At 39.7% G+C, this 15,800-nt stretch overlaps 1 protein-coding gene across 1 annotated transcript in view; it reads right to left on the bottom strand.

The window, feature by feature from the left end:
* The window catches only part of LAMA4 (laminin subunit alpha 4), a 100,169-nt gene that overhangs the window by 20,674 nt on the left and 63,695 nt on the right, over nucleotides 1-15,800 (bottom strand). Inside the window, exons 17-25 of the mRNA XM_065630716.1 lie at nucleotides 14,770-14,955; nucleotides 12,047-12,186; nucleotides 10,639-10,812; nucleotides 9,498-9,640; nucleotides 9,014-9,176; nucleotides 6,756-6,889; nucleotides 5,404-5,575; nucleotides 2,084-2,215; nucleotides 856-998 (exon numbers count right to left, since the gene is read on the bottom strand). Of these exons, the coding sequence (XP_065486788.1) occupies nucleotides 856-998; nucleotides 2,084-2,215; nucleotides 5,404-5,575; nucleotides 6,756-6,889; nucleotides 9,014-9,176; nucleotides 9,498-9,640; nucleotides 10,639-10,812; nucleotides 12,047-12,186; nucleotides 14,770-14,955 (1,387 nt within the window). The remainder of the gene's footprint in view (nucleotides 1-855; nucleotides 999-2,083; nucleotides 2,216-5,403; nucleotides 5,576-6,755; nucleotides 6,890-9,013; nucleotides 9,177-9,497; nucleotides 9,641-10,638; nucleotides 10,813-12,046; nucleotides 12,187-14,769; nucleotides 14,956-15,800) is intronic.

Consider the following 15,800-nt stretch of genomic DNA (forward strand, 5'->3'; position numbering starts at 1 on the left):
CTCAGACATTATTTATCAATTCAACAGGCTCTCTTGACAATAAAGTAAGGTTTCAGGAGATGTCCCACTAATTCCTAGAAACTATTGTGCAACATTTGCTATCTTCCTTTTTATTTTTTTCTGTTAGCAGTTGTGACGCTTAAAACCGCAGCTGAGGCCCTTCTGAAAACGCTGGCCTTGCTGCCTGATCCTGGGAATGAATAATGCCTGTCAGAAGAGCGTACCCTTCTTCAAGCAGCCAGCCCGCTCTCCCAAAGCGTGACCCTTGTCCGGCAGATTCCCACTGCAAGAAGTGAGAGTTATACAGTGTACTGAGAGTAAACTTGGCTTCTGTCAAATGGTATGATGGGAAAATGAGACTTCTTATTTTCTTCCCATGCCCACACAGAGCCAACTGACTTGGTTCTAGAGAGGAACTGAGACGAATCAGGACTGGAGTGCATAGTCAAAAAAAAACCATCTTTAGATTTGAAGATGCAGTTGGTACAGGGTTTTGATCACTCAGCTAGTGCACTGCTGTTTTACAAAGACCACTTTTTGCAGAGCAAGGAGTAATAGTGATTCCATATATCCATGTGTTCTTTGAAAATGCCTTTTTGTTTTAGAAGACAACAGTTTATGTTACCCTTACTAAAAATAGACCAATTTCAGCAGAATTTACCTGTGCTGGATTAAGCCTAATCCTTGGTACTTTAGAGCTTTGACACTTAAAAGAGTGTCCGAAGGGTTGTTTTACAGAAGGTGTTGAGGCTGAGAAAAATGTCTTATTGTAAGCCCTTGAGCACAGGTCATGAAACATAACTTAAATATGGTGATTACTTGAAAATAATGATCACATCCCAGTTGTAAACCAACCTGGAGTGCAAGATCTCAGCAGGTGCTCCTCCGATGTAGATGTCTGTGAATGGCATTGCTGTTCTTTCGTTGTCCACGCTTTTTATATGTCGCCTGTCTACTACCAAGATCATCTTCTTAGAATTGTGGTATATAATAGAAATCTGAAAAGAAAAACATGCTTAGAAGTGTCCAAAATGTCACCTTTTGTAAGTTGTCATGGTGATTTTGCAAAATTGATTACATCTTTATATCTTTTTGTTTGAAAAGTTACTCTCATTTATCAAAAAAGTTGTTTGAAGGTTGGGAGAGGCTGACAACAATTACTAGTGGGGAGCTTATTTTGATGTCACAATTTCTCTGATGACTGAAAACCTAGGATATTTCACTTATGAATAAATCCACATGAAAGTACCCTATGTCAAATTCTACACTGCAGCAAACAGATAAGCTCCATTAGCTTCAGAGTGCTTTCTTGATTTATCCAAGAAATTAAGGCATACTTCTTAAAAATCTTATTTAATTGTTAAAGCATAAAAGGCTTAATTGTTCTTTACTTAAACAGGTTGAACAGAACTGTAGCTGTAGTTGTGGATCAGGAATCAGACTTTGAATTTACGTCAAGTAAGTGGTAGGAGAAGCAAGCCACAAAGTGGGATTTGCTACTGTCACTCTCACAGTTACACTGGCTTAAAGCAAATTCTCTTAAAACAAATACAACTAGATATTTTTGATTTGCCCAAGTCCCTAAAATACTATGCAGATATAAAAGACCGTTACCTGATTAATTCTCCCTTCAAATGAAATGGAAGATGCAGTATTTCTTGTAATAAAATGCATAACAACTAAGGTGGTCACGTTAGGATAATGACATGTTTTTAGTTGAGAAGAATTGTGCATTTGAAGGATATAGTTGTCCTGGATATAATCACATTTTGAATTAGTAACACTTTTTCTCCCATGTGAACTGTCCCATCTTTGGCTAGTAACATCCAGAATCTGTCCACAAGCACTGATTTACCAGGACTTAGGGAGAACCTGCCCTTTCCACTGCTCAGTGGTGGTGGGACTGGCATGTGCTCTTTCACATTCCAGGCAGACGCACTCTACATGCTCTACTCTGCTCTACTGCAACACTGCCTGGCCCCTCTTCCCTTTGCTGCTCTCATTGGTGTTGAAGCAAATTATTACTGCTTTATTGCTGCTGGGATAGCTGGTCAAATAGCTGTGATTGTAACCACGTCTCTACCTCATGGAATTTAGCATCGTTAATTTGAGCTTTCTTCATGGAGTCCTCTAGAAGCACAGGGCCGGTGCTGAAGCCAAAGTCATAGCGGAGGTACAAGAAACCGTTGTGCATCTCTAGACTGAAGAACATACTCTATATAAAACAAAACAGCAGTCAGGAAAGCACTATGATAGTGTCGGCAATTTAAAAAAAAATAATAAAAGGTGTTATGAGAGTGTCTGATATTGTGAAAAGCATGCTGGGAAAAGATCTCTTCATTTGCAAAACTATAACACAGTTTCTGGATTATTTTTATGGACATAATATATTTGTATATATACACATGCACACATAATTATTTGATAAACAGCACTGACTTGAAGACTTGATGAACTGTTTCCCTGTAGGAACAGTATTTGGTAGCACAGTAGTGCCAATATTCTTTACTAGCAAAGTATTCTTAATGCAAACACATCTGTTTACTGTCAAAGTAATACGACATGCCCCACAGATGTTATCACAGAATGGTTGGGATTGGAAGGGACCTCTGGAGAACATCTAGTCCAACCCACCTGCTAAAGTAGGTTCACCAGAGCAGATTGCACAGGAATGTGTCCAGGCAGGTTTAAAATGTCTCCAAAGAGACTCCAGAACCTCTCTGGGCAGCCTGTTCCAGTGCTCTGTCACCCTCAAAGTAGAGATGTTTCTCCTCATATTCAGATGGAACCTCCTATGCTTCAATCTGTGCTCGTTATCCCTCATCCTATCATTGGGCACCACTGAAAGGAGTCCGGTCCCATCCTCTTGACATTCACCCGTGAAATATTTATAAACACTGATAAGATCCCCTCTCAACCTTCTCCAGGCTGAACAGACGCAGCTCTCTCAGTCTCTCCCCACAAGAAAGGTGCTCTAGGCCCCTAATAATCTTTGTAGCCCTCCACTGGACTCCCTCCAGTAATCCCTTGTCCTTCTTAAGCTGGGGAGCCCAGAACTGGACTGCCCAGATGTGGCCTCACCAGGGCAGAGTCAAGGGGGAGGATAACCTCCCTCCACCTGCTGGTCACGCTTTTCCTGACGCACCCCAGGATACTGTCGGCCTTCTTGGCCACAAGGGCACATCGTTGACTCACGGTCAACCTGTTGTTGACCAGGACTCCCAGGTGCTTCTCTGCAAAGCTGTTTTCCAGCAGGTCTGCCCCTAACCTGTACTGGTGTCTGGGGTTATTCCTGCCCAGGTGCAGGGCCCTACACTTGCCCTTGTTGAATTTCATTAGGTTCTTCTCTGCCCAGTCCTCCAGCCTGTCCAGATCTCACTGAATGGCAGCACAGCCTTCTGGTGTATCAGCCCTTCCTCCCAGTTTGGTGTCATCAGCAGTTATTTATTTATTTACCAGTACAGCTGGTAAAAGCAGTGTTGTGTGAGAATGGCTGTATCTGGACTAGCAGCTTCTATCAGGACACCTGTAGTAGCTCAGGATTGTCTCTCTTCCCAGCCCTCATCAGCACTGATATATTTCCTGAAGTCTGAGCAATAGATAGAATGTATTTACTGTGTGTTTGGTTTCTGGATTTCCTGACTATTCTTGCTTCATTTTCTGACTTCTGTTCTCTGGCTGGGTGACATAAACATTATAAACAGGAGCTCTACCTTAGAAAACCTTTAGGGACTGCTTGAAATGAAGATCTGTACCATAGAATTAGTTGTGTTCCAACTCCGAACACAAAGAAGCAGAAAGGACAATTTACAGCAACTGTGCATTTGGGTTAATCGTTTTAATGCTGATGTTTGTCTTCTCTCCTACCGTTTATGCTGTTGTTCCCATGCCTAATATAGGCATGGGAACAATAATTCTCAGAAAACTACTGCAGGCCAAGAACTGCTATCTCTGACACAAATGAGTCCACCCTCAGAAGTCATTACTTAAAGTAGTAAAAGCAGGTTTTAATCTAGCACTTTTAAATGAAACTACAGCTTGGGTTTGTCTCGAACAGCTTAAATTTGAAAATGAAACAGGGATTACTTTCAGAATATTTATGAGCTGTCTTTCCAGAATTGAATAATGGGCCACATTCCACAGTCTTTCTAAAAGTGCCTGTGAGCAGGCATGGTCTTCCACAGCTAACATCCAACTTGATCACAGTTTCCACTGTAATATATGAAGTGCCTACATCTCCAATGAGCCTCTGAGCACTTCTACCTGGAAGAAAAATGACTCTTCTGCAATAGAGGCTGCTAAACTTTAAACAGCAGTTGCTTAGTCCAAAACCTTCTGAGAATGAAAGATTGTGGTGGCATGCCATGCTGCAGAACAAATTGCTCCCCACAACTTTCCTCTGGAAGTTACCCTAAAGGCAAACAGTAGAGAGTAGCTCTTCTAATGAGAGTGGAATTTTTTATCTTCTAAATGCTCAGTGTGGTGGTACATGTAGGTGTCTAAACAAGTGTATGTCTGTGGATTGCATCTACATAGTAAAATGTTTTCTGTGGCTTTATCAAGCTGTAATTCACACATGACTTGGGAGCTTGATGTGGAGATGCCCAAAGACATCTGGTGGTGGAGCACTGGAACAGGTTCCCCAGGGAGGTGTCACGGCCCCAAGCCTGACAGTGTTCAAGAAGCGATTGGACAATGCCCTCAGACACATGGTGTGAATTTGGGGTTGTCATAAGCGGGACAGGAGCTGGACTCAATGATCCTTGTGGGTCCCTTCCAACTCAGGACATTCTATGATTCTATGAAAGACAAAATAATCTGAGTTTGCCTTCAGAGAATATTTGCATGCGGAGTCTACTTTCTTCAAACCCTTACAGAGTTTGTATCACCCTCAAACTTCTGAAAAACTGGTGATATTTGGATCAAGCCTTTTTGTTTGGGCCTCTTTCTATTTTCAGTAACTTAAATACATATTTAACTCTAGTGGACCCTGAGACACAGTTATAATGTGGCAGCTACCACAAAGTGGCTGCTTTATGGGAATTACTTAACAGAAATCTCCTATTGCTTTGATTGTGCATTCATATCTAAATAAAGGTGCAACTCCTGGGCTTAATTGCAGTCTGCCTCAAAATGTAATCACAAGAGTATGACTGCTCTGAAGTTCTGACTGTCCCTGGATGAGAGCAGAGTCCAGCTCAGGGCTTCGGCTTCCTGGGCCCATTGCAGAGCAAGTTCCAGTTCGCTTCTAATGTATGCATGCACCAGGCAAACACAAAGTATTTCCTCTTTCCAGAAATTAAATGTGAGGACATAAGCATTTTGGCTTTTCCATGATAGTGTAACTCCTGGGGAGCTTGTGGCGCTCATGGATAAAGGGTGCCAGCAGGATTTGGTACTCACCCCATTAATCATCAGCAGGATCAATCCGTTGTCTGTAGGTGTTCGAACTTCTATGTCAAACCGAGTCACCTGGCTGAATCTTCCCCTTCTTTCAATATTTCTTGCCAAGGCATAGCCAGAGCCATCAAAGAAATAGCTCACAGCACGACTCTGAGTGAAAGCCAACTTATTTCTACGAAAAAACAAGCAGAGAAGAAATATTTGGCATACCCTCATTTCAATTTGGGGAAAATTTAAAGACCTTTACAATTAAAATATTTTCTTGAAATAATTGTTCTGAACTGCTGCTTCTTCCTGGCAGTGGTGAGAATGATGACTTTTTCTTTCAAATTCTTCCTGGGATTTTTTTTCTGAAAAATAATGTGTAGCTTTGAAGGTGTACCTAAGTCCTTCATCATTACATCATGCTTTTATCCTGTATGGTGTGTAGAGGACATGAAAATTTGCTCATCTTTGTAAAGCAGCAGGCCCACAACACCTCCTCATCATAAGGAAACACATACATTTCTATTCAGTGCTTTCCTGTTTTGTGCAGAAACCTATTTTAATTCTCTGAGTTCTTTAACTGAGCATGGGCTCTGCTGCACTGTCCTGGGGAGCAGCACCTTGTGTTCCTGGTAGGAATGGCATGGGGAGCAATCAGCTGTTCTGTCCCAGCACCTCCTCATTTCTTCCCACTGAGAACTGAAAATTTCTTTCCTGTTCTTTGTGTAGAGAGCTTCTGCTGTTGCTGCCTGTTGTATGAACAAAATGCCTGCTATGTCGGTGCTAAAGGAACGCTGCGGTTGATGTTCACTTCTACTTTAGGGGCCACATTTCCAAGTTTGTAAATGGCTTATCTGAGGAATTTCTGTTGTGGGTTTGAGAGCATATGACAGAAAGATAACTTTCATGCTGGCTTTGCTACCTGGGGACGGGACTGCACTCAGGTTTACTGGACCCACTGGAGCGAGGTGGCTGTGGCTGTTGTCGCTTGCAGGGACAGGATTCGAGTCAGGAACAATCCTGTCCTAGGCAAGCAGCAGGGGTAAGGATGGAGCCTGGACCATGCCCCAGCTAACATGGCAGTTTCCCTTTCAAAGGCATAAATAAGCAAGCTTGTGAGAGAGTTAATGGAGACAGCAGCGAATCATGGAATACCTCGAGTTGGAAGAGACCCATAAGGATCATCGAGTCCAACTCCTGTTTATGCATAAATTCAACTTATTGACATAAGCAGGACTTAAAAGTGGCCAAGGTCCTTCTGGGCAACTCAATATCACCTTCACATTCTTAATCTAAAACACTAATGAACGACCAGGACTGGCAGTTGCAAGAAAGAGCAGCAGAGTGGCGGTGGGACTGTCCCCTACCTGGCACAAGGTGGCGATGTGGTGGTGTCGATGTTATAGACGTGCTTGAAGTTGTACAGGCTGATCACCTCGTCGTTCAGCGTAGCCAGCTCCAGGCAGCCGATGAAGCCGGGTAGGTTTAAGCCAGGAGGGAGCTGTGCAGAGAGCAAGGAAAAGCAAAAGGAGAAAGGTCACTTTCTTTGGGTATCATGAAAGCGTTTGTGCCTGGGGTCAGTTTAGTCTCTGTGCTCTTCATATTTTGAAACAAATGGAATGATGTTACCTCGGAATAGTCTTTGCAGTCCTTATCATGATGTGGCCGTTGTGCTATAAGTTAAAATGGAGCACATAAATGGTCTCACAGTGAGAACAATAAGCCAGGTAAGGCAACTGCAAACAAAAACTTCTTTTGTAGTTTTGAAGGGAGCGCACTTGGAGAAGGAGAAAAGGGTTGAGATTTGACTAATCACAGATCTTGCTCAATGTATTTGAATCTCTCGGTTGATATTTCATATCTAATGTGTAGACATCCTTCACTGTCAGAAGAATAACTTCACACCATGACAAAAGAGAGAGAAATGAGAGAGCTCTTTAAACCCAGGAGACTTGAATCCAAAGTCTGTACCAGTGGCTAATCCTCAGTAGGTATTATTTTGAACAGTTAGCAGGATACAGAAAGTCCTTCTTTTAACAGAGGTCAGTGCAAATGGAATTTTAATAGCCACGTTGGTGAGGGGAAAAATACAAAGGAATAAGATGACAGCACTTGTGAATCATTCTCTTAATATTAAAATACTCTGCCCTGTGGAACAGGTGTGATATTAAGAACACCTCTGGTACTTCAGAGTTTGATCACTGCTAGTGACTTTTCTTTAGCTTCTCATTATTTCCATTTTGCTTCTGATGTAATCATAATGGTAATACAGCAGTGCAGAATATGTGTAGCTGTAAGAGAAAATGAGGTTCTTAACTGCAGCACAGGTACATTTGGTAAATGATCATGTTTCCTTTTTTTTTTTCTTTGTTTCTTCTACTATTCTGTTAAATTATGTTAAGCATGAGACTTCTAATGGTTAAGTGGGACATTTCATGTTTACAGAATATGTAACAGGGAAGTAAAAGCAAAAGCTTTTAGCCAATAAGACTGTATGTTAATAAATGAAAATGTGAGGTGTCCATTCCTCAGGGAGAAGAAACCCATATGTTTATCAAATAGTTTAATGAATCCTTTTCTTCCCATTTTCTTTCCCATTTTTCTTCACTTTTCTCTTTTCCTTCTCCTCCGCACTGCTGTGGAACAGACCTAGAGGATTCATTTGCTGGATTACTTTTTTGTTTGTTTGTTTGGTTTTTGTTTGTGTGTGCAAGTATTATTCAGTCTTCAGTCCCATTCTCAGGCAATTTGCACCCAGGGCTCAGTAATCTCAAATTCAAACCATGGCATATATCACAGCAATGCAAAAGCTCAGGAATACATAAGCATATGAATTAAACTTTGTTTTTATATTGTTAGGAGTGCTGCTTGTGGAACAGTTGTTGGGTGTTTTTAGCACCTACAAGTTAGCTTAAAAAATTTAGCATTCTCTAAAGTCTTTCTAAGTACATTTTCATTCAGCCATGCAATTTTCATAGCCAAGACCATTCATAACAATTTCTAAATCCAAAAAGAGGACCTGGTTTGTTCACAGAGGCAGGTCAGTGAGGTGCTAATTCGTGCTGACTACGAGGAACTAGAGTGAAGCAACTGTCCCACACAGGTCTTCAGACATGTTTTGCACAGGTGATGCTTCATGCTGTTGTAAGGCTGGATTTAAACCAATGATAATTTAAATTCAGACAAATCACTGTATTGCTAGTTTCCCACACTGTCCTAATATTAACAAGATATTACTTTTCATTTTTGTGACATTTGTAAAAGAGAAATTGTAAACACTAAAAACTAATAAACATTGAAAAAAACTGGTAGCCTGCAAATTTTCTTAAGCTGGGCTAATAGGCCTTAGTTCACGCATTATACTTAACAGATAGCAAGCTTTTTTCTTATTATTACATTTCAGAAAATTTGAATGACAGCTATCAGGAATCTGATCATCTTACTCTATGACATGATATGCTAGAGAAAACAGTAGTTTTCACCATGGCTAGAAGATGGAATTGTAAGATGATACATGACTAAATAAAGATCTTTTATTTATTAACCATTTCTGTGTTTAAAGGAAAGCCCAGCAAGATAAGTCTGCATTATTTAATTTTGAATATACAGTATTTAACTGACCAACCTTGAAGTCTTGAGGCACTCCACCAACATAGAAAACAGCATTTTCAGGTTCCAAATTCAGCAGAGATCCAGGACCAAGAACCTCTCCCTTTTTGATGAATTTTTCTTCGTCTGTGCTGCTAAGACTGGGCACAGTTAAAAACATTTTGCCATGTCTTCCAACCCTGTAGAAGGGAATTGTAAGAGAAGAGAGTTTTGTGTTGGCTAGACTTAACAAGGCCAGGCTCCAGGAACGTTTTTTTATTTCCTTACTAGAAGATGGGTACTCTGGGGGAAAACAAAGAGAGAAACTACAGACACTTTCTCTTCCTGTCTGTGGCCCCTTGGGTCCTGGCTGTTTAAAAGCACAGAGAATTTCCATTTATTTCGACAGTAGAACCAGACACTGGAGACTCCTGATGAGAAGCTCTGACCCAGCCTTTTCTATTTGATTTTTTTTTTCTATTAACTCTTTGATTTGGGGGAGATGTACATTATCACTTTACCTCTCAATTTTGATGATGCTGAAATAAGAAGGCCAAGTGCTGACTGGTTTGGCATCTAGAGGTATCTCCACATCTTGGTCGCCCAGATTATAAATGTACACAAGATTGTCATTTTTAATTGCAAGACCAATGTAATTTTTTGCCTAAAACACCAATGGAGAAAGATGTCAGAGCTACAACATTGAAAGAGATTTAATGCAAAACATTAGTAAAGGATGAGCTTTGATAAAGTTATATCTTTAAATGTAACTAATAAACAAATGCTTTATTCTTTAATTGGTTTCTTTCACCAGATAGAACCATATAGAGGAAGTCTCTGATATTTTACTTTATATCCATTTTGACTGAGGTAAATACAAGGTCTTCTGACTGTAAATTGGTCATGTTCAATGGGAAGTTGTTCATCAATATCTAGTGTGCAGTGCCATATGCAGGAAATGGGAAGAAACATTTGTCTAAAGCCTAGGTATTACGCTGCAATTAAATATTCTGCCAAGAGGGGTTTCGCTTGATTCATATTCAGTAGACATTCTTTTTAGAAAAGCTTAAAAATAGAAGCTTGGCTCTTTACCCTTCCCAACTAACAGCTTGCCAGGATTATATCTGGCTTGTGAGATGTGATTTTTCTTCTTTTAGAAACCACAATTTAAAGAGCAGTTATTTCACAACACGTCACGGGTGGTGAGAATATATGCCTTTTCAAGGTGAAAGTAGTGATGTACAGAGTGCACAACAGCAGCACAAGCTACAGGCAAATAAACCTGCTTATCTTGTGGGCCTCTGACCTCAGAGGTTTGGAATTGGCACTGTCACCAGCGTCAACCTGATTCAAATGTGGCCCACAAAAGCCAGGTAGGTGACATGAACTGCTTCAGAGCACCTCAGTAACAGCAGTGGAGATAGCGAGTGTGGGCACTCTGCATGGGCAGCCTCATTTGCTTCTTAGAGAGAATCCTTCATTGCTTGGGGTGAGAAGTTTCAAGGGCAGAGGATCTCAGAAACTCTTGCTCTTTGCTTGTCACAAAATCAGTGACAGTTATATAGTAGACACTTCTTATTTTGAAACATGAATAAACTTCAAACCTATTTCATTTTTAAAAAGTATATATATGTAAGTTAACTGTGTTATTCTCTTTCTTACATTTTTGTTTCCGAGGTACAAAATAAATCTGTCTGGAGATGCTGCCAGTTGTGGGTTGTCTTTCTCAAGCTTTATGTACAAACTCATGGAAGTGAAAGATTTCAGTTCCTCGACGTTGATCTTTGGATTGACTTCAACAGCTGACTGGCCTCCAAACATCATAGAAACTTGGACCTGCAATTGCAAGTGTGCTAAGTGAGACACATTATTACTGCCTGGGGACATGATTTCAGGTAAATTTGCAAGAATACTTCGCCAGCAGCCTTGCTTACTGCAAGAGCAGAGTTGGCACCTATATATTGGCCATGCAAAATTGTATGTTTATAACAATCACTTCTGGAAGACACTGTAAAGAAGATGAAGGGAATGAATTTTGAAATTAATTAAAGCTCCTAATTAACTGTGCTTAAGCATATTCATAAAGTAAATTAAATTTCAGTGTGACACAGATGCGTGCTCATTTGAATCAGGGCTACATCATTATGTATGGCACATAATGAAATTCTTACATAGCTGTAAAACTTCTACCTATAATTTATTTCTTTTGTTTGGGAGTAGTATGACCAATTTTCTGCTCATGAGTAATCCTGTTATATTATTGAATTTACAGCAATATATATGAGATGCTAATAAAATTGTAAAACATGTTCATTTTAGCTCAAGATGCCTTCAACATAACTGAAATAATGCTTTCGAGTTTAAGCACAGTATACCTGAATGATGAAAGACATTTAAAGAACAGTCAAGCATTGTGCACACGCTAACTGATTTTTCCTTTTCTTTTTTGAAATATTGTATGTACACAGCATATTCCAGCATTATGAACACACAATAATGCACCGAATTTTTGATTTCTCTGAATGAATTCAAACATACTGTTTTAATTTTTGACCTTGATGTTCTTGTTGCAGAAAAATCCCTCATGATTTATGTATGATAATGAAAGTGTTTTTCTCTATTAAATATGTATGAACCAAAGATTCTCTTAGCTTACAGAAAATTAATTCAAAAGAAAAAAAAAGAAATACTGTCATCTCAGAAAAGTTTGCATTAAATTGCTGTAATTACTACTGCTTGTAACTAATGTTGCCAGCTGAGTAATGACCTATTAGTTTTAGCTTTAAATGGTTTTGTTAGTGCAGCCATCTTTAACAATCTGCCAATTACTTAATTAAAGTTGCTAATGCAGTAGCAGTAGTCTACCATGAATACCATGGTAATGTTAACTGCTTGCAAATAGCAACTGTAAAGATTTTAATGACTTCCACAGTTACTTTGTTTATCCATTTGTTGGGAGGTGATAAGGTCAAGGTTTGGGCTTCTAACATAGCCCAAGAAAATGAAGCTCCTAGTAAGATACATTTGATTATTAGCACTAGTAACCGAACGTCCATTCCAAAAGTTTTACCTTGCTTGCAACACTCCTGGTTTGAGCAATTAACTCTCTGATCCGCTGAATGCTGGAAGAAATATTGTTTGCTGGTGCCTTCTGTTCTACTCTGCGCAGTTTGTCCAGGAGTTGAGGGAAGACTTCTGTAAGCTTCTTCACTGCAGTTAGAAAAGAAGTGACAGCGTGTTTTTTTTTTTTTTTCCCCTCTTAGTAACACTAGTTTTGCACCAGGAAAATTCTTCCTTACCCTCTTAGGTTAACTCAACTATCTCTTTCTGCTTTAAGAACAACCCCTGACTGTGGTGTGTGAGAGGCAGTGATTTTGGAAAGGGTAGTGATTTGTCAGAATCTAGTATTGCAGAAGTTTTTGCAGAGAAGTTTGCACAAAGGAGACCACTTGTTCATGGGACTCATAGGTACTACCATGGTGTTGTACGTCTGTAATTCTTTCCTCAAGGAGCTTTGCAAATGTTAATAGTTTTAACCTTTCCATCTTCCTTCAAGGAAAGTAAATGTTAAACCCAGTTTTACGGATATGGCAACTGGAGCAGAAGGATTATTTGTTCAGCATCTCACTGGCTATCTATGGCTGACATAGGAACTGCAGCTGGGAGCTATGGTTCATGAGCTCTTCAAATTCATTTTAGGGGAGATAGACTCACAGAATCATTTTGGTTGGAAAAGACCTTTAAAATCATAGAGATCAACCGTTAACCTAACGTTGCCAAGGCCACCGCTAAACCATGTCCCTAAGCACCACATCTGCATATTTTTTAATACCTTCAGGGATGGTGACTCAACCACTTCCCTGGGCAGCCTGTTCCAATGCCTGTCGATTCTTTCTCTGAATAAATTTTTCCTAATATCCAATCTAAACCTCCCCTGGTGCACCTTGAGGCCATTTCCTCTTGTCCTATGAACAGGTTATCTCCTTCATCCCTCAGCTGTGTATCTCTCCCAAGGGTTATCACCCGGGTAGCAGCAAAGGCTGCATAGGTAATGTGTCTGCGTGTGGTTCACAGTCCACTCTGCTGACAGAAACACCTGCTGCCTTCAGACTGTGGTTATAGGCCTGTACTGTACAATGGTATAGAGCCTCAGTTGATGACGCATGTGCACCTAAACTGTGCTTACTACCTATCCCAGCCCTTATGAGTTAGCACTTAATCTCTTCAGTTTTCCTGCCTACAACTGCCAGGAGTCGTCAGAGTCCTGGACCTTTGGCCTTTCACTGCTGTGTCTTCTGGTACGTGTGCAAATAGGATTGTTATCAAAGGGAAATGCAGGTTCTTTGGTGTGTTCAAAGGGAGAGAAGTCCTTTCCCAGAAAGATAAGCAGACAGAAGAATTACCGAGAAAGAAAAATAAGTACCCCTAATTATAATCTAATTTCTTCACATCAGATTCCAATGACATGCTGCCCTTTGAAGGATATTTACACATCACATCATTTTTCATCTTTAATTAGATGTAGGTACAACTAGCTGAGCATAATGAAATGTGATTTTAGCCACAAGCTACATGCATATAAGAAAGATTCAGTATTCATAGTTAATTTTTAATGACATGGATTCACAATAAAGGTTAAGACAAGATTTTTAGTGTTTGCAGTTATATTTTAGAGGTTGCCAACTTGCATCCACCTGCTTTTGTGCTCTTCCCCTCTTAATTTTGTCTGAGAAGACAGCAGAGAGACAGGTGGAGGAGCTAATCCTCAGAGGTACTGGGAATGTATAGAAGGGAAAGAAGGAAGAGTAACCTCCAGTAACTTTTCTGTGCTTCCCATTTTGTGTTTACTAAAGGCTGAAGCATCTCTCAGCCTCGTTCAGAGCAACCCAGAGTGTCAGAAGATCCCATGGAGTCCTACAAGTCCCGCTTCTCTTTGGACAGAACGAAAAGCTATATTTTCCACAGTCCTTCCCTCTCTTTTCTTCGAGCCTTTTCACTCATATTTTACTTTCCAAGTCCAGTGTAGGAGTGGGCCATAGAGAACTTTAGACTCTCCAGTTATTCCGATTAAGTCCTGAAAGACGTTCTGTGCTAGGGGTCAGTGATTAGATATTCTATATAAAGCTTACTGTACACTAAAATGCCTCTTTTTCCACTGTTTTCTACCTTCTTCATTTCAGTTTTGTAGCCTTCCTCAGTGTTTCTCTTGTCTTTTTATTTACCCTAATTTTTTCATAACAGATCTTCAAATTTTTTCTCTATTTTTCCTCCTTCCTCGATAACAAAAGAGGAATTAATGTGATGTTTACAAGCTTTTCCAGCAGTCATCCTGCTTAAATATTATATTTCTTCCCTAATCCTCTTTGCCCCCTTTGTTTACACTCATCAAGTCAGGCACCGTTTCTCCTCCATGTTTGTACTACCGAAGACAAAAAAGCCCTGTTAGCAAATGCCTCTCAATGTTAAAAAAATAATAACCGAACTGCCAATCATAATAGCGAGAAGTATTTAAACAAGCTGTCTATTGTTCAGTGTGACCTTAGTACTCTGGTAAAATGACTTCAAAGCCAGTAAGACCTCAGACCTTAAGTGTTTAGGTTATTTTTGGAAATGCCTAAGTATCCAAAAGTTTTAAAGTACAGTCAAGTCTCTAGACAACGGCTAATTTTTGAAATGTTTTCATGGAGGTAAAATGCTAGAGGATTATATGCAATTAACGTGCAATGTAAACAATTTATACAAGATTCCTTGACCTTTTAATGCTAAGGAATGGCATAATTTAGGTCACCGTACCTGCATCCCCAGCTGAATGCACAGCGCTGTTGTACGCCGCTGAATTGTGCTGGAAGTCTTGCAGGTTCTGAGACCATAGCCTCACATTCTCATCCATGGGGATTGTAGCCTGTGTTACTGTCATGGTAGCACTTACAGCCTCTGCAGTCTTCAGTTTAGCTTGTTCCAAACGCTCTCTGGCCTCCACTACAGAATAAAGAGGGATGAGAAGAAAGGAACACTTTCAAAGATTCAAGCAAGCTATAAGGGGATTTTACTTTCTGTGGAATGGGGACCCAACCTTGCTTCTTTTTTTTTTTTTTTTTTACTTTGTTTCCACAGAGAATATTCAAAACTTCCTGTGGTTGGTCTACAGTTTTATTAATTCTTAAAATTTAATAAATTCTAATTTCCATTCTAGATTGTTAGAAATTTTCAATGTCCTTGGATTTTGATGAGTGTTATAAGGCCAAGAAAGTTGGTAGAGAGATGAAAAAATACATTATTCTTCATCAAGTTTTTAAAAGAAAATGCATGTATTTGTTGAATATTTTTCGTGAAAGTTATTTTTGAAGGACAGACACCCAAGAAACTAAAGTGGTTTTAGGCTTTGTTTTCTCATACCTGGCTTTTTTTTTTTTTTTTGAGTTACTAATGACTGTATTTGTAAAACCTGTGGCATTTTGCAGATGATAATGTCTTGAGGGTAAAATCCAGCCATTTTTAGTAGAAGTTAATGAAGAAATCTCAACCATGTTGATTTTGAGCACCTTCAGATATACTTCTTGATGCTTTATGATGTCTCTTTTCTGAAAACCTAAGGTGAGATTTTGTGAATCAAGACTGCCAGTAATTACATCCCAAATACTCTACTTCCCATGTGTGATGTATATGTGAATTAGGTTTTGACTATCAACACAATAAATCCACAGACCTATAGATTCTTCAAGCCCTGAAAAGATCAAATGTAACGTGGGAGTGGACAATTGTAGGAAGGAGGACCAAGAAGAATGTTAATAATTTCAGGTGGCAAAACATACTGTTTCATTATG

The sequence above is a fragment of the Caloenas nicobarica genome, chromosome 3, assembly GCF_036013445.1.
Source record: "Caloenas nicobarica isolate bCalNic1 chromosome 3, bCalNic1.hap1, whole genome shotgun sequence".
NCBI classification, from domain to species: Eukaryota; Metazoa; Chordata; class Aves; order Columbiformes; family Columbidae; genus Caloenas; species Caloenas nicobarica.